The sequence below is a fragment of the Cataglyphis hispanica genome, chromosome 2, assembly GCF_021464435.1.
Source record: "Cataglyphis hispanica isolate Lineage 1 chromosome 2, ULB_Chis1_1.0, whole genome shotgun sequence".
Lineage (NCBI taxonomy): Eukaryota > Metazoa > Arthropoda > Insecta > Hymenoptera > Formicidae > Cataglyphis > Cataglyphis hispanica.
This window is the reverse complement of record NC_065955.1, coordinates 5,516,639-5,542,053: the sequence shown is the minus strand read 5'-3', so window position 1 is coordinate 5,542,053 and position 25,415 is coordinate 5,516,639. Positions and strand designations below refer to the sequence as shown.

At 35.1% G+C, this 25,415-nt stretch overlaps 1 protein-coding gene across 4 annotated transcripts in view; it reads right to left on the bottom strand.

The window, feature by feature from the left end:
- Positions 1-25,415, bottom strand: part of LOC126858958 (transcription factor AP-2-epsilon) — a 134,720-nt gene that overhangs the window by 19,459 nt on the left and 89,846 nt on the right. For all 4 annotated transcript variants that reach the window (XM_050609734.1, XM_050609733.1, XM_050609730.1 and 1 more), the window contains 3 exons: positions 18,316-18,546; positions 17,212-17,263; positions 2,858-3,056 (listed from right to left, as the gene is read on the bottom strand). In XM_050609734.1, the coding sequence (XP_050465691.1) occupies positions 2,858-3,056; positions 17,212-17,263; positions 18,316-18,546 (482 nt within the window). The remainder of the gene's footprint in view (positions 1-2,857; positions 3,057-17,211; positions 17,264-18,315; positions 18,547-25,415) is intronic.

Sequence of the window (25,415 nt, the reverse complement as noted above, 5' to 3'; positions counted from 1 at the left end):
CGCGTTTTGATTTGGTCGACAATCTTCGAGCAATATTTTTTAGATTTTTAAGCAGATGTAGACCAATCCTAAAAGATATTCACGCCAGTAATTTATAAAATATATAGATAAGAATTTTGTTAACTCCCAATAAATTTCAAATTGAAGAACATACAATATTAAAAATTACTCAGTTCAAAAATCGCAGGATGCATGATAAAATGGAGAAAATTGATCGAAAAGAAGCATATACATATAATTATGTACAATTTTAAATATAGCGAGCAAAAATTTTGAAATAGTAATGCATTTATAAATTTATAAATTTGACCGAAACCATTTCGAATGCCCTTTCGTGATTTTCCGCATATCTCCATCCCAAATTCTGATATTCGTTTGTTCTTATAAATATAAACAATAAAATAAAAATCAATAGAGCAACACTGAGAGAAACGCGCGTTACGAAATGCCGCTCAGGGTGATAAAAATCAACGGTGAGAAAACAGAAACGGTAGGGGCCGCGATAGATGCATGCGTATCACTGTGACAAAAGCGCTCGCGTATGCTTGCGAGGGCAGCGATACGGCGCAATCGATCTTTGAGAATCTCTCGAGGCGCATTACAATCACGGAGGATCTCCCCACGTGGACGGGCAAGGGGGCAGGAGGGGGAAGGAAGGGGCGCAAGTTGCCGGGAATGAGGCTAAGATGGTGGGGGGAGACAAAAGGGGGATACTATAGAGGGGAGAGGGGGGAGAATCTCTATGGTGGCAAGTCTCAGCCTGGCGCGTGTAATTATCGGTCAGATCGCTATGCGAACGGATGAATTATAACCGACGGTGCGAGATGCCGCGCTCGCCCGAGGCGCGCTCGCTCGTTCGCGTACCGAGAGGAGAATTAACACTCGGAGCTACGCGCGTTATTAATGTCTCATTTGCATCGGGGATAGATCGGCCCGCTTTATTAGCAGTTTATTCCGCGGCGTATGTATGTATGTATACGCGAAAGATTCGTCGCGCTCCGTCACTTGACAGCGAAACAATTCGTGGGCGATGTGTGATATATCAAAGTATACGCGCATCCGTAATATTTCTTTTTACTGCAGAAAAAGCGCGTTTTCTTTCATGATACAGATACTGCGTTCAATGGAGAATTTACATTTGTTTAAGAAAGAATTTATTAAGAGAGAGAGAGAGAGAGAGAGAGAGAGGATAAGATGCCTGTATTTAAAACTTTTCATATAACTGTTAGCAATATCTTCGATTACATTCATTCTCCCTTTCTCTTTCTCTCACGATTAATTTTTGTTACAGATTATAAAAATTATTATTCTATTAAATCTTCACATATGTGCTTCCTGACAAATCTAGATATTACGTAACAAAAGAGATTTGATTTTCCTTCTTATCCACGCGAGTTTATGTAATCTTGAATGAATTTTCAAATATTCAACTAAAGAATCAAATGTAAAATAACGGAGCGTGATTTTGCGATGCCTTGACGGCAATTTCGCAACGTCTATTGCGAGAGAAAGATTCAGCGTGAAAAGTCGCATGTACATACGAGTACGCGGGAGAATATCTGGCCACTTGCACGGTAATTCATCCACGCCTATGGTGATAAAGGATTGCGCAATGAGCGGTGTTCCCTTTAGCCTAGGATAAAACCACGAATCAGATAAAGAAGGGTGTTTCTCTCCCATGAGAAGCTCCTATAAATCAGGTGGCTGTCTGTGCAGCGGTGTAAGAAACGAGCCGGACAAGCTGAACACGCGGGTTTATTAATTAGTCTCATAGATAAAGTCGTGTAACGGTGCGTATCGCGATCTTCATTCCGCTGTATCTTTTCAGCTCGCGCATTCTTCCGATCGCGCCTCGTATCAATTACACCGATTATTTCGATAGGCGGCCGGAAATGTCGGTTTAATGCAGCACCGTGTATCTCGTATTTTGTTTCTTCCGCGAAATCAATGGCCGCGATACAACCTCCGCCGGCCACGGACATGGCATGGTATCCGGTGACCGGTGGATTATCGTACTTTGTAAGAAATGTAATGCTTGTAATAAAAGTGTAATCATCATGTGTTGCCTCGGGACGGGATATTCGGGACGATCGAGTCTCATTTTTTCATTCATCCGTACAAGAGAATGTACAGAGTGTCTCGAAATTAAATGTCAAAACTTCGGAAACATGTTGGGGATAAACTAGAAGAAAATAAAGTTCTTTAAAGATTTGCTCATTATTTTGAAGAATATTACAGAAAAAGAAACAAAAAAATTTTCTAAACAATATCTTTCATATTTTCTTTCTTAATTTATCGATCCTGCACATGCTCCCGAAATTTCTGGTGAAAGAACACTTATATACTTCTTATCCAAGTCTATAAAAATCTGTTAGCTAAAAGATTTGTTCTTGTCGAGATTTCTTGATAGATTTTTTTGTTTTATAATATTATAATCCGTAACTCTCGTTAATCTCAAGACAACGGTACGCTCGTATATCGGCCGCCTTCTTAATCAATAGCCGTGCCAATTCTCACGGGAACAATATTTAATCTTTCGCCAAATTATTCTAACGGTTTGTTTACGGGCTGCTGAGAGAGCCCGAGGGGCTTTAAGTGTGCGCGATTAATGACGGATGAATGAACCGCATTCTCTTTCTCTTTCTCTCTCTCTCTCTCTCTCTCTCTCTCTCTCTCACTCCACACACTCCCTGCCGAGAAAACTGTTCTCGAAGTGTACTACGAAGTACTACGCAGAGGAGAGGCGGGGAAGGGAGAGGGGAATGCCTATCGAGTAATCGAGGTAATTATATATTTTATATCGACTCGCGAAATTGATTTGTGCGATAATTATAGCGTTTATAAATTGACGCCTTACCTTCGTAACACGCCGCCGAGGAGACTCGCGTTCAAACATTCCGGTGGCGATAGCCGTCTTTGTACCTCTGCTACCGTAACTTTGTACTTGCTGGTGCTGCTTAGTAACGATAATCGTCCTGGGACCGAACAGAACACGTCCGACGGTTGCGCGTTTCCGGACAACATAGCCTTCTCGCTCCTGTCCGAAGGTTTCATATCTGCAAAATTTATATATAGCTCTTAGAAGTAGCAAGATGACTCCAAGATTCTGAGAATGACAAAAAAGTTGATTAGATGTATAAAATATATATACAGTATTTTAAAGATATAAAAAATAACAATATTCATGTATAAGGAGAAACAGGAAACTATCTATCGATAGAAGAAGATCGACAGTAAATAAATAAATTTGGATTATATGAAAAGAATTAAAGTATTAGAAAATAAATAATAATAAATAGTTTTTAACGTCCGTACAAAAGAAAATAAATATAACTAATATTTTTCCTAATTTATGACAAGAATTTTTGATCGTGAATACCACCTGAAATCAAGTGCAAAAAAAAAAAAACGAGTAATTTATAAAAAGATTTTGGGTTACCATAAGTATTTTGCTAATTTTTAGTAAATAATTTTTAAACGAGTAAGTGGATCTACATCAAGGGTTGCACGATTGTTTATTAGAGTTTTCTTAATATATGTGAAAATGTTTATTTTGCTGGCAATGTTCTTTCCCTATCAAGTTTGTCAATAAGTGCTGCGATACCCGTATTTTTCTTTAAGAATTCATGCAAATTTTAAATTTAAATAATTTCCAAATGGTTAAAAGAATTGTTTCCAAAGATGCTTGGAAAAAAATAATAGAACAGTTATTCATAATTCATTCATTTCATGCTTTTGTCAATTTGACATATGACACATGCAGCCTTAATAACATCTTAATGTTGATAAAACGATAGATGTAATGCATTTAATAAAACCGAAAGAAATATATATATAAATTATCTGTATCCGAGGAAGATAAAAATAAATTACTTGGAGATAACGTTCTCTTATATGTGTTACCCATTTGATTTATATGTTAATCACAATGATAAATTTTATTCAATATATTGCGTGCACACGATGGGTATAATCGTGAATGAAAAAGTTGCCGAATATCGCGAATGAATATCATGACATCATTCATGATGACACTGGTCGAGATATATTTTTAATTCGCACCTGGTAATTAACTTCTTCCGTTAAATTATCGATAAGCATCATGTAACGGTGCGACTTAATAACACTAATGGATAGAAAGATTTTCGAAAGTTATCAGGTGGCTCAACGTATTATCGAGAACGAGCGTCTAAACGAGTTTTATATTAATGAACAATAATTCATTATATCCCGAGAAATGTGCGAAGTAAATCCCGACGGACCGATATGCACCGATCGATCTCACATATTTCATAAAATAAGATTGTTCGGTCTCTATCAATTTTCATTCTCGTCTCCAGAATCATAATAATCAGTATCGGACGAAGGAATGCAATAATCGAGTTAAGACTACTGTTAGTCCATTCTTCCATAGGTCAAAGTGAGATTCATGACTCGGCGGAGCAAGGAATATCGGAACCGAAGAGCTTCCGATCCGAAATTATATTATACAGTCTTTCTCTCTCCTCTCTCTCTCTCTCTCTCTACATGTACGTATGTTTGCGTGCGTAACCGTGATCAGCAATATCTTCGGCGAATATTTTAAATTCATCCGTACCGTTCCTGTTTTAGTTCCTATGCATCGGATAGCCCCGCATTATTGCATCGTTGCCCTGGAATGCTTAATATCGTGCCTTGGGGCCCGGACAAAGCGCGTTATTACATGGCAAAGAGATTGGTCAACTTATAACTCGGAACTCTTCATCTTCGCCAGTGCACGAAGGGTGTATCTGGCTTCGAAATTTTATGTTTCCATACAAAAGAATCGTTGAGAGACAAAACTCGCCCATGCACTGATTTTTTTTATGAATCAGAAGAGAAGAAAGAAATATATAATTTTCTGTCATGTTTCTAATATTTTCTAAGAATCTCTTTAGAGAAAAATCTCATAGTGTACGTCATGTATAAAGGATGCGGTGTAATGTGGCATATTAATATTTGTATGGCATAATGAAGAAAAAGATGGTAATCTCGCTGTGAGCGAAGGAATTCATTGTAGATTTTATTGTCTTAACATCAGCTAACTGTTGCTGCGTTTCGCTTGATTCATCACTCGGGACTCTGATTAGATGCACCATCATCATCCCGTTAATGTCAGCGTGTTATGACAGATACACGGGATGGCTCTATAAATCTAACCGATAGGTATCTCGTGGCACTTTTGCGCCAACAGTGTAGCATTCTTGCTTTATCGCTCTCGCGACGCGGTTCGCCTCTCGTTTTATATTCGTCGAGCGACGATTGTGCGATGGTGCCGTTGTAAGCCGAGGCACGCCATCGTTCGTATACAGACGGAGATCCCGCTTGACATTCAAGTATGGCAAAAATCGTCGTCGTCGTCGTCGTCGTCGTCGTCGTCGTCGTCGTCGTCGCAAGCGAGGAAAGTAAGCAAACTGTCTGCATTATCTATGACTGTCGGATATCGATCCGATACCGGTCGATGTCTAGATCAATACAGCGAGTCAAACGGATAATAAATTTCCGTACCCACGAAATAGGGTCGACGAGAGTCATGCCGGGCGCGCTTGTAAATTATAATGTTCGAGAGGAAGCGGCAATAGAGAGAGAACGGGTCCTGCGTAACGGTCCTGTCCACTGGCAGCAGCGTTAGTCGGACAATTTGGTAACATCGAAATGATGTCGGATGAGAAAGAGAGAGAGAGAGAGAGAGAGAGAGAGAGAGAGAGAGAGAGAGAGAGAGAGAGAGAGAAAAGGAAAATGATGGGTGTCGGCGAGTACACGATTTCCATGGCTCGCATCAAGCATGCGACATCTCTTCGTTTTTCTTCGAGTGTGACATTAGTGGATATTAAATATGGATTTTATATATCATCTCTTTCTTTCCAAACGTATACTTTGGTATTTAAGGATCGACGGAACCTTAAATGGCGTTATTTTTTCCATATTTCAAGGATTATTAAATGATTATATCCGTATATTTTTCCGAATAATAAAATTATGTGAAATTTATGGATACATAAAATAATCTACCTGTTCTCACGAATTAGAATTAAAATCTTATTTTGATTGAAATCTTAGTTTGCTATAAAGAGTATTTTTTCAAAGACAACGCGTACTTTATTTAATTATGTACGGTGCAATACTATTTCATTGTTATGTATATCATTTAAGTATACTGCGAGCATTGCTAACCGTTTCTGATGTTATTATCTCGAACATTTATCTCGATTCTAACTAACGGTTTACGAACGTTTATATTAATTTATTAAATGGGAATAGCTAGAACTGCGCTTATTTTATCCGTAAGGTCTACATCTACACGAATAATGTAGAGCGTATAATTATCGTGAACCTTTCTCTATATGAATTGCGAAACTAACTTACTCATTGACGGATTATCACCATCGATCTCTCTATCAGCAGTTAATTACTCAATTGTCACTCTATCTGATAATTTGACAACTATAACAAAAATAAGTAGATTTGCACGATGAGGTTTTAATAAATCGTAATTAATTTGAATTTTATATAAAATATATGCTTGTATTATAATCTTCTTATATAAAATGTGTAATTGGTAAATTTAATATTTCGCAGCATTAAACGAACAGATGTAACACAGAGAGTCTTTTGTATTTCAAGATTTCAACTGAAAAATTAATAATGATTATAAACAAATGATAATCTAGAATTTTATCTGACAGTGAATTGCATCTTCAAAGATTATCTGAGTCATCGCAGTAGTAATCACGAGCATCGTATGCGACTCGAGACATTACTTTTCCTCTAGAGCGACATAGCCAACGATGTATGCATGCCTGGATATTTTCCTCGTGATATTACCATAATCGATAAGAATTTAGATAATGTCCAGAAAGTTTTAACATTACATAAATATTTATATGTAAATTGAAAAATATCGGCCTAAAAACGGAATATGTCGCGAAACGAGATGTTGGACGATTGTCTCCAGATTAAATTGCAGGCCGACAACATTAATGTAATAAAATCTTTAATAATATTCTACATATTTGCACATGCAATCTGTGAATAGTTTGTAAACTTTGTTCGCAGTTAATTACCGTCTGCGAATTCTTTCGATTACGTAGCAGTCTGAATCACGCGCGACCATGACACAGGATGCACTTTTCTTCATATGTCTTCGGGTTCTACGTATCTGTTCCAAGAAATGTCTCCAAAGAAATGCGCAAAAAACCTGCTTATTCAGGGGTACAAACTTTTCTCTTACTCCTATTATATGTACAAAGCAAAATGATAAGTGAGTAAAAATTACAAGCCCAGAAATATCGGTTTCCTTCATGTTTATTTAAAAAAATTGCGATCAATTTGCATAAGCGATGTTTTTATTTATAGCTAATTTGTTTATTTATTTATTTATAGAAATATTGCTTGAAGCAATTTGCAATCGCGATTGAGGAATGCGCCATAACGTTTATTGACGTGCGATTTGCTAAAACCATCATCCACGAGTCGTGGACGGTAAATTAAATTCCGCTTCGAAGTTAATAGCACGAAAAAGTGATAAATCGATGCAGCCGTATAAATCAGCGGCTCATCTCTTCGCCATCGGCTGCTGAGTAACAGACCGTCAAGTAGTTTGCCATAAAAGGCAAACCAGTGTACTAGACTGATGTTGGGAACAGCAATTACAACCGTCGCTAAAGCGCAATAACATTGTCGAGAGTCAAAGGTGATGACAATAAGCGGTTGCTTAGCCATCAACAGGAGTTTGCTTGCCGTTTCTATTTTATAGCTCGCGTACGAGCGACAGAGATCTGGTTGAACAAGATAAATACGATGAAATCGCGCAGATGAAATCAGTGCAGAAAGGTTTCACCGTCCGTCAGCGCGCGATAAATGCGTCTACATTTGTATGATTTAACTCGTCGGGATTATTGGCTAATCAATGTTTGTTTGTAAGGATAAATGAGACGTCGAGATACTACATATTGCAACAGTTATACGCGTGGATTGAACGTCGTTATTGAAAAATTCATGGCTTGTTAAAAATCTCAATATTTTTATTCAAATTAAAATCCATGAAAATAAATCTCGATTGAAGAGCGGCGCGTTTAAATCTACTAATATCCACTAAAACCGAAACAAAAAAAACTAATTGAATCTTCAGATAAAGTATCTGCATGTTTTTTCTAGACACATTGTCTGAATTTTCAGACACTCTTCTGAAATTAAAAAAAAAAAAAAAAAACAGTTCTGAAAGAGAGAGAGAAATGATTAAGATAAATTATCTGAAGCTTCTTTCAGACTTCCAGATCTGAAAATTCAGACAAACACGTATCAGAATTTTTAGAAAATTTTGTACAGTGATTATAATAAATAAAAAAAATCATCGTGAAAGGAGAAAAGAAAAAGCATCGAAGATGCTTGTACCAATGCATCGTCAGTTCAAAGATGCGATACTCTCGAGATTAGATTCGCTGCTTGCTCGCAAAGCTCGGTGCGATCAAAGAAAGATCTCATAGTCGGCGGTTAAGTAACGCGAACTTACATACAGCCCGCACCGCGTTGCACAACGCGCCGGCCGGTTTTGATCGCAGGTATTCTCTGTCATAGAGCCGCGTTTCATAGAATGTTTAACGAGATAGATCATAAACAACAATGGTCCGAGGCGGAGATTCGCTCGCTCAGAGGCCGACTGTTCTCCGTTCACCGTCTACCATTCAGCTGACCGACCGACCGCCATCGATTGCCTTTTCTTTCTCTCTCTCTTATCTCGCCTCGGGATTTCTTTTGCATTACAAGGAGTCGTAACAATTGCGTCCGCGACGGCTGAGGAAGAAATTAATCGTTCTTGTACACGCTCGCGTAGAGCAGAAAATATACGCAGAAAAATACATGGCGTGGTACACGAGGAAATGTAGCAACGGCGTCGCAAATGCGACTCATGTCCGACGATGTGTATGCGCCGTTTATTACAAATTCCCGTCTCTTATAAATCGCTGTCGTTTTTTTTCCTCTCCATACGGGAGTTCGTCAACTTCATGGAAGAATAACGAGGAAACATTCTCCTCGCGATTACGATGACTTTGTAGTGGTCAAGGTATTTGCATTTAATCGCATTATGCTTCCTGATGATTTGGCCGCATCTCTACTCTGATCCGATGAGTTGTTATTCCTAAGAAACGTCTGATGAGAGAGACACGAATATATGGCGGTCGTTGTGTTGTCACGGTGACAGTGTTCTATCCTTAGCTAATAGTGATTGCAGGTCGTGCCAGTGTAATTTTCATTCCAACGGAAATGATTGAGCTGGGAAGCTATGACGGCCTGAAGATGCCGTCAATGAAGCAGCTGCGATAGTACCACGCGTTTAGGACACGCGGTTATCTCGCAAATCGGCGATTTGTCTGAATCAAATGCGGATACGCAATAATATGCAAAATATTCATCGATATTGCAATCCTGCATCTAATTCGCAAATACGAGCATGATATGTCATTAAAATATTATATTCAAGAGCCGCGAAATTACAGAGTATGATTAAATAGTGTTATATTGTTACTATTGTTGATTATATCACAGATAACGACAAGTTTACTTGTAAATTACAAAGTTAATTAATTGATTAATGAATATAGTAAGTATATATAACGAATATGTTTATATTTATATATTTTATTTTCCATTTATAATTCTTATTTCACATCAAAAGAGATATGTTTCTTAAATCTTAAGTCTCATCAACATACAAAATTTTTTACATAATTTGCATTAGATAATAATACGATAAAGTTACGCAATAAGAGATTTGGAAAACTTGCGATTAGTTGATCCAATTGATACATCCAAGATGGCGATAAATATCGGATTCTTAATATAGCACTTTAATTGAATCCGCTAAGACAACGAGATAATAATGTAATGATATGTTCCAGTTAAGGTAAAATAGCTACACTCCAATTTGATCAGTAATCATCTGAATGAATCTGATGAATGGGCGGAAGTACACGGATCGAGATTCTTATTATGAAATTGTAGACTCAAAAAGAGAGAAAGAAAAAAAAGCAATAACATACATCTCCTTCAATCCTGTCACTTTCTCGTGTTGCCTAAGCTTATAATACCATCTTTAAAATGCATGTTCCATTTATATTCTATTATACTATATCGATTGTTAAAATAATGATTTTTTTTATTGTCATTACAAAAATGTGAATAATAATAATTTAAAAGATAAATATCTAGAATTTAAAAGGACAATAATAATGCTGTTATAGGACAATTTAATGTAAATTTTCTTTTTTTCAATTTTCGTTATGTTAAAAATAAATTTTACTCCCCACATAATTAGAAGTCGAGAGCGAATTATATTTAGTAAAAGGAGAGAGCAATAAAGTTTTACAACAATATATTAAACATTTTTTTATGCACACGACATGTAGATAAGATATATATTCGCTTTGATGGAATGTGTGAACTTTGATGATTTCCGGATTAGCCCTATAGAAAGCTATTTTAATCAAATTAATAACATGTAGAGAAAGAGAGAGAGAGAGAGAGAGAGAGAGAGAGAGAGGAGGAAAGAAGAGGGAAGGAGGGAGAGAAGGAAAGAGGAAAAAAAAGAGAGAAAGAGAGCATAATAATTGTTTATACATTCAAAATTGTACGTATACATATCATTTCTTCATGAAAAATGACAGATAATAAATTAATTAAATAAATAATTGAGGAAATATGTAAAATATAAAACATTTTATTAAATACAAATGCTTGATATATGATATATTTTTCCCTCAAATTAGAAAGAATAAAACAGATATGAGAAATATGTCAATCGGAAAATAAACGGACGAAATCATATACATATATCTCTGTGCAATCAATATATCCGTTCAATGATTGAGCAATGACGCGGCTTGAAATGTTCATTTAGATGTACAGATAGCACACAAATTGATATATATTCATGACTTGCAGATTGTACGCATTAAAATCAGCGCATGTTGCTACACGTGCAACATCAGAGTTCGTTAATATTATCTAAAAAATGATTATCTATATTAATTGCTATTTTCCATTTTCCATTTACTCAATATAAACTTTGCAATATATATAGTAAAACTCTTGTTTAAAAATAATCAAAAATTTAATGTAAAAATTTATATATATACATATATATGTATATATTCAATTAAAAATAATAATTCAAATAATAATCAAATCATATAAATATTAATTATAAATTCTAACACATACACGTATTTAGTTTTACGTACGTATGTTGTTACTTTATATTCTAACACATGATTCTATTATGTCCGAATCCTTAAATTCTATCAGGAAATTGCTTATAATTATTAAGCTTATTTTTATTAAATGTGTAACTCTTAAAGATAAAGTAATAGAGAGATAAAAGTAGAGATACCAGATTATAAAATAGATCTAAATATCAAAGTAGAAAACAGAGACGAAAGGAAGCAAGCAAATATGCTGTTCGATGATAAACAAATGAGCGTAAACAAATAAGCATGTCGATTCCGGTCATTGATCCACCCACACATCATAAGTTAGTAAAAAGAAACTCTCGTCCCGATGCTGATGTTTGACGATTCACTATTATCCATAGCCGCGGGCTGTTTAGAGAAATCATTTCGTGCGCGCGATGCAACATGTCGTGTCCGTAATTTTAATGAGAGACATATATATGTGCACACCTACGTCTGATTTATAGTAAGATTGTATAATGCAATTATAATGAGGTATATATATATATATATATATCGGTATAAAATTAATATAACCGTGATACTTGCGAAGTACCGATAGACGATTATTGCATACATTGATGTGGATTTTGCAAATTAATGTAGTCATCGATCTCGCGGATCTGGTTGAGGATCGCGTCAAGGCTAGATCAGTAATCTTGCGTAACTTCCATAAAAACTTTCCTGAATAATCTGTCTTAACCGATGGATAATGCATGATTTTTGTTCCATTTCGGACTTTTTAAATAAGCTGCGGAAAATATCTAAAGCTAATCGGTTGCTAAATAATTTAAAAAATAATTTATCTACTCGACTAGAAATAACATTTACATTAGAATCAGATGATTGATATGAACATATAAAGTCGCTACGCGTAGAAATGGTAAATTTCTGTCTAAAGAGAATTATTTCATAATTCTCGTATTCAACATTCTTAAAAAAGTTAATCAATAATACGATTAACAACTAATAATAAAAACTTTAAACGATATATAAAGATAGAGAGCCAAAAATAGCAGTTAATAAATATATCCTCTTTTCTTGTCTTTCGCAATCCATATTTTTATAATATAACTTTCTAATTTCATGAAAAATTATTAAGTTACAAATACGCGAGTCATATATTTGTATCATTTTTTTTTTTTTTTATAACATGCGTAATGCGCGCACGAAGTTTACATTACGTAGCACAATTAAATCCGCTTTTAACAAAATTCCTCTACTCGACATTTTGTCGCGTGTCTACATCATGTTTTGTCTTTTATAAAGCGAATGCTCGAAGGACTCTACTCGAACAAAACTCGAAGACGGGCACGCGCGTCAACATGCGAAACAATTATTGCCGCGCTATACGTGACTGCCACTATACAAAATATCTCCATCTGCGAATAGCCTTGAGCGCGGTGCCGAGGCTTACACGTGCGTCCTGGACACGCACAATTTCCTGGGTAATCAACCGGGCCGGAAACTTAACCAATCGACGCGTAGAAACGACTTCGCTTACTTCTCGACCTTGATTGGTTAGCTGGTGTGTGACTGGGGTGTGACTTTTCGACCCTAAAGGGACTCTTCGGAGAGGGCTTCCGTCGGGCGGGGATCCACCTGGGCCCCCGGGGCAACTACGAGCAACGTGGTGATCGTTAATTTCATTAGGGGCTGATTTTAGGAGTTTAGCTGCCTTATACAAAAATGGTGGCCGCCCTCCATTCGTCGCGCAGGATGGTCCCGTCCGCGAACAATACAAAAGGTAACACCTCGAAAACCTCTTTCGATAAACGGAGCCTGGAATCGATCAGCGCATTTTCCTTTGACGGTTGTTGATTGAAGAAATTTGAACTGAACCCCATTTTCACGAGAGTTTATATTTAATAAAAGACATATTTCTGATAAATAAAAAGGGAGGGAAAATTGTCATCAATGTTAATCTCCCCATACATCGCACATTAGAATGGGCGGATTTAGTAATGGCAATGAAGAATCGGTGACTGATATTTTCACCAGCTCTCGAAGAACAGTAAAGTTAGTATCGAGAGAACATGTAATTCGAAAAGAATCATTTAAGACGCACGAGTTATAAAACTCGCTACACTTGCTTCTGTCATATATCATTCCAATCGGCTGCGATATCGAGCCGTATAGCTAAGCGCGTTTCGCTTCTCGGAAGCCGGTTATACAATTATCGCGGCTTACCTTGGCTCCGTCACTCGACGACGACAACGACGCGCTCCAGTTTAACTACGATGTATCGAGGACGAATAAATTCTTTCTACCAGCGTCGAGATACGCACTAAAATTTGATTCTTAACTACATTTAAATTAGCAGTCGACAAAGATCTTTAATCGTCTGCGAACCAAAATTTTGACGTATAAAATAAACTGTATCTTCTTTTTCAATATCTTAATCAAGTAATATCTGTCAATATATTGTACTATAATCTATAATTTAAAATTCTAATTTAATCAGCGATGTTGTTAGGACATCTGTATTGTACTTGTAATATATATTCTATTAAATATTGTATTGTTGTTTTAAAATTTTCAGATTTTCTTATGTATTAATTATATTTTTATTTGATTCATTAACTTTTAATTTTCTTAAAAATATGTAAATGTATTTTATGTTAATCTATCATCTTTTTCTATTCTGATGTAACCGAAAAAATGAATTTTGTCATAAATTAATTTATAATAATTTTTTTCCAATATACTTCTGTTTTTTAATTATTTGCAGAAGAATTTTATGAAAAATATATTATAGCTTATATATTGCGAAATAAATATATGATTTGTAACTTGTAACAACCTATCAAAAGCATTCTCTGTCAGAATTTTCTATGAAAAGTTTTATGTCAGTCACAGTATCCCTATTTTATTTTCGTATCAATCAATACATTTTTATTTCATGCCTTCAAAAAGAACTATGATATACAACATATAACAAACTCGAAAAAAGAAAAATCAACTCGAAAACTAATATTTGTTTTCAAGAAAAAAAAATATGTTTTATACACAAACAATATGTATAGTTCTAAAAAGAGAAAGTCAAGATTAACAGCGTTAAGGATGTTTTCACTGTACAATAATAGCAACAAGCTGTCGAATATTCTGTTTGAAAAATCAAATAAATAAATCTGAATTATAAAAAAATTAACTCCATAAGAATCAATAGAAACTTTAAATTTATTAAATAATTTCCGAACCGTTAAGAGAATTGTGCTTAGGTTTTGCACAGATACTTAATAGAAATAGTAGAACAGTCTACGAAATTTTCATGCTTTTGTCATTTTGACATATGACATATATATTCTTAAGACATTTCAAGATAACATTTCCTCCATATTTTTGTTTCAAATTTTTGCAATATATTTAAACAGAGATACTAATCTGTACTTAATATTTGCAAATTTATTTAAATCATATAACGCGATTATATAGATTAATCTACTATTTCTGGTATGACATTATAGTAAACATTGGAAGTAATTAATCGTTCAAATCAACGATATGTGACAGAAGCAAGTATAATGAGCTTTATATCTCGTCTCTTTTCCATAAAAAGTTAGTTACAAATTTTTAGACAAACCCGATTCAATGGGAGAATCTCGAAGATATCTTAACCGAGAAAATCACGACGGCAAGGAGCAACATCATAAATTGTAATGCTACTTCTTATTTCTCTCCACTTCCATAAATCAGGATTAAATCAGGATGGTTACTCGAACGAGATATTTAATGTACAGACGTCTAAATAATATTGTACGCGTATTGAAATTGATATCGCGCTTATTTCATACCAGTTTTAGAAAATAAAAAAGAGCATGAGATGGGAAGACAAAGAGGAAGGCGCGAGGCCGAAAGAAAGAGAGAGAGAGAGAGAGAAGAAAAAGAAGCGAGAATAGAAAGACTAGCCAAATAAGCTGTCGGCAGGACGAGTAACGAGGCATATAATAACCCTCGGTGACATTCGAACAAACAGCCATCTGTAGGGTAATACCCCTGTGGTGAGGAACGCCCCGAAAACTACACCCCGCCAAGAAATTACAATGACAATGAGCGAAATCCGATCCGCCCGCGGGCACGCACCGTATTTTTTTTCTTTCCCTTTTTCCTTCACACCTCCTCTACGCATGTTACGTTACGTCCTTTCTGCGATTCTATGCGACCTGGCAGGCTCTCGGCCATTGTGCTACGCGACGATCCGAAGAGGCGAAAAGAATTACATCGTGAAACACGAGGGTCGTCGCGTAATATATTTGTGGGCCGTACAAATGTACGAGGCTTTCGAAAGTACACGCTTCCGTCAACGTTTCGCGAATGACGTCGCTATATAAATCGCTATATCGATGTATAATCAAATTCTCTCTCTATGAAATTCGATATTAATGCAATGATTACACAAAGAGAGAAAGAGCTTTCTTATAAATATCTCTTACATCGCCCAATTAATGTAAAGCATTAAAATTTATTTATCCTTATTTGTTGCGACGATAATGTCACAGCTGATGCTCCTCCCCAAAATTGAAAATGGTTAAAAATTTAATTATTAAAAAATTGAAGCTTTAATGCAAAATTAAGTCACCGAGAGAAAGTGCGTAGAGTAACTTTTTTTATTCTCTGTCGGCTAAAATGACGAAAATTACTGCTACCATATTGGGATAGCGGTAACGCGCTACGATTTCGTAATTAATTCACAAATCGAAAGTTACATATCTCGACCATAGGTGTAATGACAAACCGAGACTTCTCCACTAGTCTTCTCGGATCAGTAGTCGGATACGATCGATCTAGCTGAGCGTGATACTTTCGCAAGAGACGCTGGCCGCGATTCGATCTCGGAGATTGACGCGCTGACGAGAGGTGGTGTATCATTCGCGAAATTGGACGTGGTGCAAGTTTCCTTATAATCTGCCTGATTCGTAACACATCCTCCTTCTCAACGGACGGGTAACTCGCTCAAAATTACGCAATCATAGTCGTGTAGAATTTTACGCGCTGATATCATATCCATCCTATTAAAAATTGTATCCATATGAAATCAGTTATTTGAAAAATAAATTAAACGGTTTTTTTTGTTTTATCTCTCTCTTCACAAAAGTAAATTCTAGGAAAATTAAGGAAACTGTGTTTTCTTTTTCTAATATAGCGAGTAAAATATCTATTTTATCATAAAATTTAGCGTCTTAATATCTAGATTTATTTAAATCCCGATTATTAATGTTTTCCAAGAATTTATATACGGAGTATAATTTTACCATATTAATTTTATTGTATAGAAACACGGGAAAGAAGCTGCGAATTAAACTTGACGCGTACGGACTGCGGTAGATAATTTATCGTACTGCGATTCACGCGATGCTCTCTCTCTTTGACAGAAAATCCACTCGTGCAGCTTTTTGCGATCTCTATCATAGGAGATCGGTATTGCAAGAGGAACGACTCGTTCGCGTAAGAATGTACCGATGCGGTCATTTTTACGCGCGCGGCCTTAAACTTATTTTCACAAACGGCCTTAAAAATCTGGCCTGCATGCCCTTGACACAACGAAGAGATAAATTCTAATTAAGGATGACAAGTCGCTTACTTTATATTTCCGGTTGCGCAGCGATCGTTTTATATCGAGATTATATGCTGCTGCTCGCTATTTCGAGTTGCTGCGCGTATTTACGCGCGACGTGCGTTGCGTTTTACATTCTTGCGACGTGCAAATTTACTCGAGGAATAAATTCCCAATCGAACGATCCCGCGATCGCAAAGTCGAAATTGACCTTGTATTATGTTCGATGATATTATCTCGTCGCAATTCGAAAGTATTTTCACTAAAGGATACATTAGATATGTACATATGAAAAAAAGATAACATTGGCCTCAATTCTTAAAAATCAATATGACAGAAGTAGATAGGACATTGATAATATTTTATGATAAAATAAAAAGATGAATATATAGAATAACTGCTTTTACTCACTTTTTAGTAGTGGTAAGTCGTTCATGAACCCTCCATCGTCCACGTTTGTGTTCTAAAAAATAAAAAATTTAAAATTCTTCTTAATTTTTATATTATATATTTTGTGGTAATCATAAAATAATATTTTTTTCAAAAGAATTTTCTTGGAACTGAATTTGTATAATATATGATTTGATCGCAGTAATTTAATTTGCAACAAAATTCTTTTTGCTAAAATATCCTTTACATCTAATATTATACTATGATATTCCAATTGAATATTCTATAATGTCGCAAGATATTTTCCAAGAAAACTGTGAGTCTTAATATTTAATACGCAACGAAAGTATATGAAGATATATTTAATATATATATTTTAAAAAATATATTTAATATATATATATTAAAAAAAAAATGAAAAAGCAAAAGATAAAAACTTAATATTATGCTAATATAGAGAGATGTTCCCTTTATTATAATACCCTTTTCATAAAACACATACTTTTTACGTACAACGAATCGACTGTATGAAATATGCTTATGTAAGACAAAGAAAAATATTTTAACCACAGCAAAGTAAAACATATTTGGCAACATTCCGTCGCGCAAGCGTATGACATCCTATTTAATAAATGCTACAACTTTTGTTGTATAATATAACTATCTCTGTACATTTTGCAAAAACAGACTAATTCGAAAAAATCGGCAAGAATTTATTTTGCGGGAGATTAATAATAGAAATTAACCGTAGAAAGTAATTTTAAACTTTCAAACTAACTTCTTTTTCATATCCCACATTTTCTGGTTACTACTGAATTTAGATCCTGAAAGAATAAATTCCTGATAGAATAAAAAAATAAAATCGAAATAAAAATAAGAGAATTTTATCTACTTTTTATTACTTATATACTATCTACTTTAAAAACTAATAATACATCTCAAACATCGAAATTGTGAACTGGATCAAAATCATTTTTGCATGGATCTCTATGTAACAATGTTGCAGTATTTCTCCAATAATTATAATGCTTCCAAGAATCTCGCGGCTATTCTTCGGAGAGAGAATGTCGAAAGAGACGACATCGAGGGATGTGATAATAGAGAAAATATGTTGCGATTACGTACATCGTCGCTCACCTGGGGGTCGTCAACGAGGCTGCTGTGCAGAACGAGGTCGGTTTGGTCGAGGCCCGGAGGCGGTAGGAGGGCGTCGGGACGACGTACGGCGCCGTACTCGACGCCTCTTCCGCCGCCGCCACCGCCACCACCTCCGCCACCACCACCTCCGCCACCGCCGCCGCCGCCTCCGCTGCTACTGCGTCCACCATCGTATGGGAACGACGAAGCATGCATGTTCTGAAATCAGAAACAACCTTTCAATCAATTCGATACTTTAGTTTTAGCGCACATTTTCGATCTCGATAGGTATCTTGTAGAAGGTGCAAAATATCAAGACTAGTCTTGATATTGTCTTGTCTCGAAATTCGAGATAAGATTTTTAATTATAGGACTAAGATTGTCAAGATTATTGATCTTGTCAAGATTATTGGTTTTTATAATTATGTAAATTTTAGATAAGAAAAAAATCATTATATTAATACAAAATTAAAAAATTTTACTTAATAAATAAAACCTTTATTTAGATAAAGTAAAATTTTTTAAATTTGTGTATAATAATGATTATTTTTCTCATCTAAAATTTACACAAATATACATATTTTATTTTTTTTTTTTAAATCAATAATCTTAGTTTTGAAAACTAATTGAATACATATATAATGATTTTTTCGGAATTAAACAAATAAACAATTTTGCATATGGCAACAGTTTGTTAAAGAGATACAAACTAAATGACTTTGAAAACTTGTCTCAGGACATAGAATATTTAGCTCTTATTAAAATTAAAGCTAAAAGCGAAAGCAATTATGATATGGAAATAACTGTGCGAAAATTAAAGCTGAAGTTGAAGTTTTACAGCTAAAGCTAACGTGACGTCCACGTGGATGGGATCTAATTCGATATCTATGGCCAACGTTAATTTAGAATCGCGAAGAATTACACGGAGCGGCGATAGGTGGTAAATAGGTAAAGGCCGAAGGTCGGTAACGAAGTAAAAGGTTGCCACATCCACAGGAGAAAAATTGCCTCGATCACCACATATAACGGATCCATGACGGTCAGGAATCTTCGCTATATCCCGCGTGATGATTTTGTACTGTATTTAGGATGATAATGAGAGAGGAAAACAGTGAGCCATAACCGCGCGCTGTTATTAGCGAAACATCATCCGCAATTAGTTGCCAGACACGGTGTGTAAATTACATGTCCATTGAATATATTTACATTCTTATTCATATTTATTATTGAATGCGATGCGTGCAATCACATTTCTGTGCGATGCCTGCGATAACAATATAAGCCGCATTTATTTAATATGTTTTATATATTTCATTTTTATTGATGTGATATAGATTGCGAGCATTTATTTTTCGGTCATTTTCAGTTTCTTTAAAATAGAAAATTATGAGAAATGACCGTTGATGCAAATAGAAATATAGATGGGTTTCGGAAAATAACGATCTTACGTTAGTTTACATTATATTGCAATATATATATATATATATATATATATATATATATATATATAATGTGGTTAATCTATGATAAATATAATATACTACACAATCGACTGCAGAATATTTTTTTTATGCAAATTAAGTTTAATAATTCTAATTCTAATTTTTTGTATTCCAATATATAACGCTTTTATACATATACATAAATACTATAAAGATTATATTGTAAAAAATATCACAGTTTCAAAAGACGTTAACATGAATATCAATAAATTAAAGATTACTTTATTTTAATTATCTTAGAAAGCTTGTGAAGAAGTTTTGTCAATTCAAAGAATATAATAAAAGTGTATGTAAAGAGAATAAAACTATATTTTTAGGTTACAAAAACGAGTGTGCATGCAATGTTTTTCTTTTAAAAGAATAGAAAGATACGAATCTATCCTTTCAGGTAACGAAATTACTATCTTGCGTATATATTTCAACATTCGCATTATTCTCGCCACATTGAGAAATGGATGATGACTCGTCAAAAAACGTTATATATATATATATATATATATATATATATATATATATATGTACATTGACTGTCGGACTTAAACTTACGACAAAATCGCGATTCATGTTTAAACAAAACTCTTTAAAAAATGATAAAAATGATTGAAAATATCACGGTATTTCTCTCTCTTTCTTTCGATTGATAAATCACTTTAAATTCGATAAACGGCGATATATTGATCCGGGAGATTCTATTTCCCTCTTCTTTATTTCATCGTGAATTCTTCATTGGAACTCATTTATAGCTTTTCATCCCGCAAGTAATCTCAATTTACTTTGCGTGACGGCTTGTATCAATCAATGTATAATAGGATTTTAATAGAAGGCGAAGAGAAGATAGAGTTGAAGTCGCGAATGCGTATGTAAAGACGCCGGCAGGAATCCTCTCGCTATAAAAGTACTCTTATGTCATCGATGAAGACGAACGAGCTGCTAGGCTTTAATAAATCCCGCCGATCGTAATTATACTCGCGTTATTCTCTACGATAAATATGGGCGCGCTGTTTAAAGTCATTCGTAGGTATTTATCAATATATACAAGATGTTTCAAAAATCGCGAGCTCTACTTTGGTTTGGCGAGTTTCAAGGCGACGCTTCCTAAATAATGATTCGATCAGATGGAATCAACAATTCCTTTAATTTTTAGCACAACACAATGTTTGTTATTAAGTGACTTGAGTTCTCTTGATATCTTTTTTTTTTTTTTAATGATCATCTGTAAATTTTAGAATTTAAAAATTCCTCATCAAAATATAAGCACACTCGCAATATTTTCAACTTTTATAATTATTTGCTAGAAATCGCAATAAACATTTTATTCATCGTTCATTTAATGATACGTTGTAGAAATTTATTTTGACATATGTGTAATAATAAAGGCACACGTGTATCCAGCTCGATAAGCAGCGAATGTCTTTTAAGACATTAAATATAAAATGAATATATGCTCCAAATATTAATCAGCAGAGAAGGAAAAATAGCGACTTTATCCAGACTGCCTCGTGTCACAGTTATATTACGAGCTCTTGTCATTATTGTTCTACATTCCTTTTCTACGCATCACATCGCAAAAAAAATTATTGAGCGAGTCTCTTCGATTTCTTTGCCAAATTGTCCTGCCTTTTTTGCCCTCCCTTTTTGAATCTTCCGTTCTGTCATCATTATTTAGCTCGATATGTAACATATAGTACATGTAAAGGGGGAAAAAGCTCTCGAATGGGACTGAATGTCCTCGATTAAAGGATGTGATCAGTATCTCTCGCTTCATCCTACTCTGATGTATTTACATCTATCGCTCGCATTCAGTACGTTTCAATAACGTTGCAATTGATTTAAAGGGTCTCGGCGTGCATAAAAATCTTATAATTACGTTTTGCTTAAAAAAAAAAATTAATAAAATTTCTAGATAACTCGGATGTTAATATCACAATTTTATTATCTCACAATAATTTCGTACAGTTTAAACAGCAATTTTAAAAAACTCCTTCCTTACGAAATCAATCCAATAAATCACATGTTCGTTTGAAAGTGATGATACTCAGGACATGTTGCATGCGTGTAATTCTTAATTCCGTTCGGTTAATTTGGAGAAAATTGCGAGATATCACGCGATCGCGCGCCTGTGTTTTAAACTGACTGGCCGGTCAAATGTCAACTTCAATCGTTCGAGAAAAGGTACCCATGTGTGTTTGGAATTTTAGATTCATCATTTTCGTGAAATCGAGGCTATTCGATCGATTCATCATTGTAATGTAGGTATATTCGAATTAGCAAATATACGAAGTAACGAGCCTAATATGATCGATAGCGTCGCTATTTTGCATTCGCGGTGGAAAATTGTTTGGTAAATGCGGGAGAGCATTAAGGTCATGACTGTCCGAATCCGTGTCCTATGATTAGGAAATCGAAAATTATACGTTTTATGTGTCGCGTAATGTCGACTTCATCCGGGAACTTGGACTTTCACGGGAACGAAAAAAGTTACAACGGTTAATTAACGTGCTCGGAACTGCTTTCTGGGCTTATTGACGAGTCCGCGCGATATTTATACGTTGATGTAACCGTGCCGTGCCGACTAATGAGATGAAATGTGATCGCCTTTCTCTCGTTAAACGCTCCGGTAAAATAAAATCACGTATACACCGTCACGGTAATGTCGATACTGTGATAAATGATGGCATGATCAGTTCTCGCGAGCCACGCTACGAGACGGACACCAACGTCTCTAATATGTTCGCCTGCATTCTTGTACGGCGAATTTATCTCCTATTATGTAATTCTTCCTCCGCGTTGCAATATCGAGTATGTACAGTTATAAGTAAGTATATTATTTACGTCACGAGAGAGAACATATACGTACCGAGGAACGCGTCGCGAATGTTTGAAATTGCTGAGATATTTATACGTGCCTACTTTCAGCAGTATTGCAAAAACGTAAAACTATATATAGAAGTATGTTTTATTACACGAAACATTAAAATAACGAATATAATATTTTCTAACAAGTCAAAGCTTTAATGCAATTTCATATAAATTTTAAATATATCTTGTTAAAAAAGCAAAAAGTAGAAAAAGAGTAAAAAATCTTATAACTTAAAGATGTAAGAATTTTTAAAATATTTTACACGTCAAATGTAACGTTTCAAGATATTCGAAGATGAAATTCATTCGATTTTCATCTTTTCTTTATGTCTAGAACAACGCATAAATTCCACATTAAGCCGACCCCATCTTATTCACGCGCGGACGATTAAGCAACAAGCCCTCAACTCTTTCTAGCAGCCAAGGCGCAACAATGGTGCCGATTTCTCGAATATCCAAAACCTCTTTTAGTCGAAAGGTTCCGTCACAAATGCTACTCTCTCGAGCATAAGGACGAAGAAAGGGGTCTAGTCGAGGTACCGTTGCGCACAATCAAATGTAAGGGGAGAATACGACGGAGCATCGCCTTTGCATTTTCAAGAATAAAGCTATTGGAATCGATCGATCCACTTGGTTGATTATTGGCATTGTGATCTCTTTCAGAAGCGCACTCGTTCAAGATATGGTAAGGATGGAGGAGGAGGAGGAGGAGGAGGAGGGGAAGGAAAAGCATTAAAGAGATTTTTAGATTTATTATCATATTTATTATTAGCATTATCAATTATTATCATTATCGATATTTTTTATAAAAATTTTTTATACACCTTCCACTATAAATAATTATATAATTATATACACCCTCCATTATAAATAATTATATAACTAACAATATAAAATATATTTGGGCTATGAATTGGATTTATTTGCAATTTTTTGAATAAGGTATAGATGATGTTATGTGTAAAACGCGATTTACTAATAAACGCAAGATGCGGGTTTGTTCACCCTTTGGGGATACCTTTAGCATCATCTTAGGCATCGCACTGCTTAGCATATTTGCCTCAAAGCAAACGTCCGTGGCATCCTCCCCGATGGAATGCCAAAGGTCAGCCCAAAATTTAATAAGTAAATTACTTAACGGGACGCAGCGAGAAAACGAAGGATCGCATGGGTGGTTGAGGAGGGTTAGTTTATTTCACAGATATAATGTAATTTTGCGAAATTGTCAAATTTGCGCAAAAATGTTACCTTTATGAGGTACAGAATAGTATCATAAAATCGTAATCAATTAAAATTTTCATATTAATACTAAAAGCTAATTGTTTCATTGCTATTGTTATATGAAATAGCCATGATAATTGCAAATTGCATTACTGCTATCAAACAAGTTTATGAATTTCTGAAACTGATATTACCGCATTTTAATTACATTATTATATCATTATTTAACAACTGCAAGACGCAATACACATTCAATCTCACTAAACATAAATCAATTTTGTCATAATGGATAAGCTTATTGGAAAAAATATGAAATTAAACTTCATGAGAACAAAAAAAAAAGGAAAGAAAAAAGAAAATGGAGAATAGTTACTACTAGTTGCTGCTCGCAAACAAACGCGCGGATTTGCATCACAGTGATTGCATCACTATTTACATGTAATTACGGATTGCTCATTAATCGAATAATCATATGACGGATCTAATCAAATCAATGATTCTAATGAAACGCTATTATATAGGACAGATCGGATCGAGTAGTGATCTGACTACGTGCGGTGATATATTATAGCCGATGCGGCGACGATTATATGCAGGACGGAAATTTCACCAGCCAAATTGTCGGTTGCTCTATGCCGGTCTTATCAGCATTAACGACACGGGGACACTTGGAGCAACCCGCGGGATGACGGAGACGCGCAGACGCGGGACGGGAGAGATGCGTTTAATATCCAAAACGCTCAAGTTTCCTAACTATGGCGAACTATGCGAAGACACCGGGTATGTAGTTTCCGGAGAACTGGCTGGGGCTTAAGACTTCGTGTCCCATGAATAAACCCTCCCGCTTCGGAGTGCCTCCGAGCGGATCCGAAAGTCACGTCTTATGCGACGGGCATGGAGTAACCGTGGATCCTCGCATTCCCCGTCGTTAAACCTGCTGGATTTCCCGCGATAAACCGCGCGTGCTATTTATCGTCGCCTATCTATCGCAAGAGTCGCGTTTATCTGCACGGTTTCATCGGTTTCTACGACTTCATTCCATTTCGACAATCTTGACAAAGCGAGCTCTGCAAGACGCTTGTATGTATAAGACGAATAATTAAGATAATCGTCGACTAGATTAAAAATAATATCTTTTCTATAATTGCTTGCAATAATTGCACAGAACAAAATTCCTTCTGGCACTGTTCATAAATTTGTAAATAATTTTATTGAATGTTTCATCACATATGATATTAACGAATACAACACTGTATGTATAAATATGTTGTATTTGAATAATCAAAAATAATTTACGTTATTATTATTATTATAATTTCTTTTTGTATTAGGAGAAAAACGTATCTCCATTAATCTAAAAAGACGGTTAATTTCAATACAAAAATATATAAATACTAATTCACCTCAGACATCATAAATTATTCAGAATATTTATACAGTACTTCGAAAGGTTTTAGTTTCAGTCGCAATTAAATAACTGATTTATTATACATGTAATGAACTAAT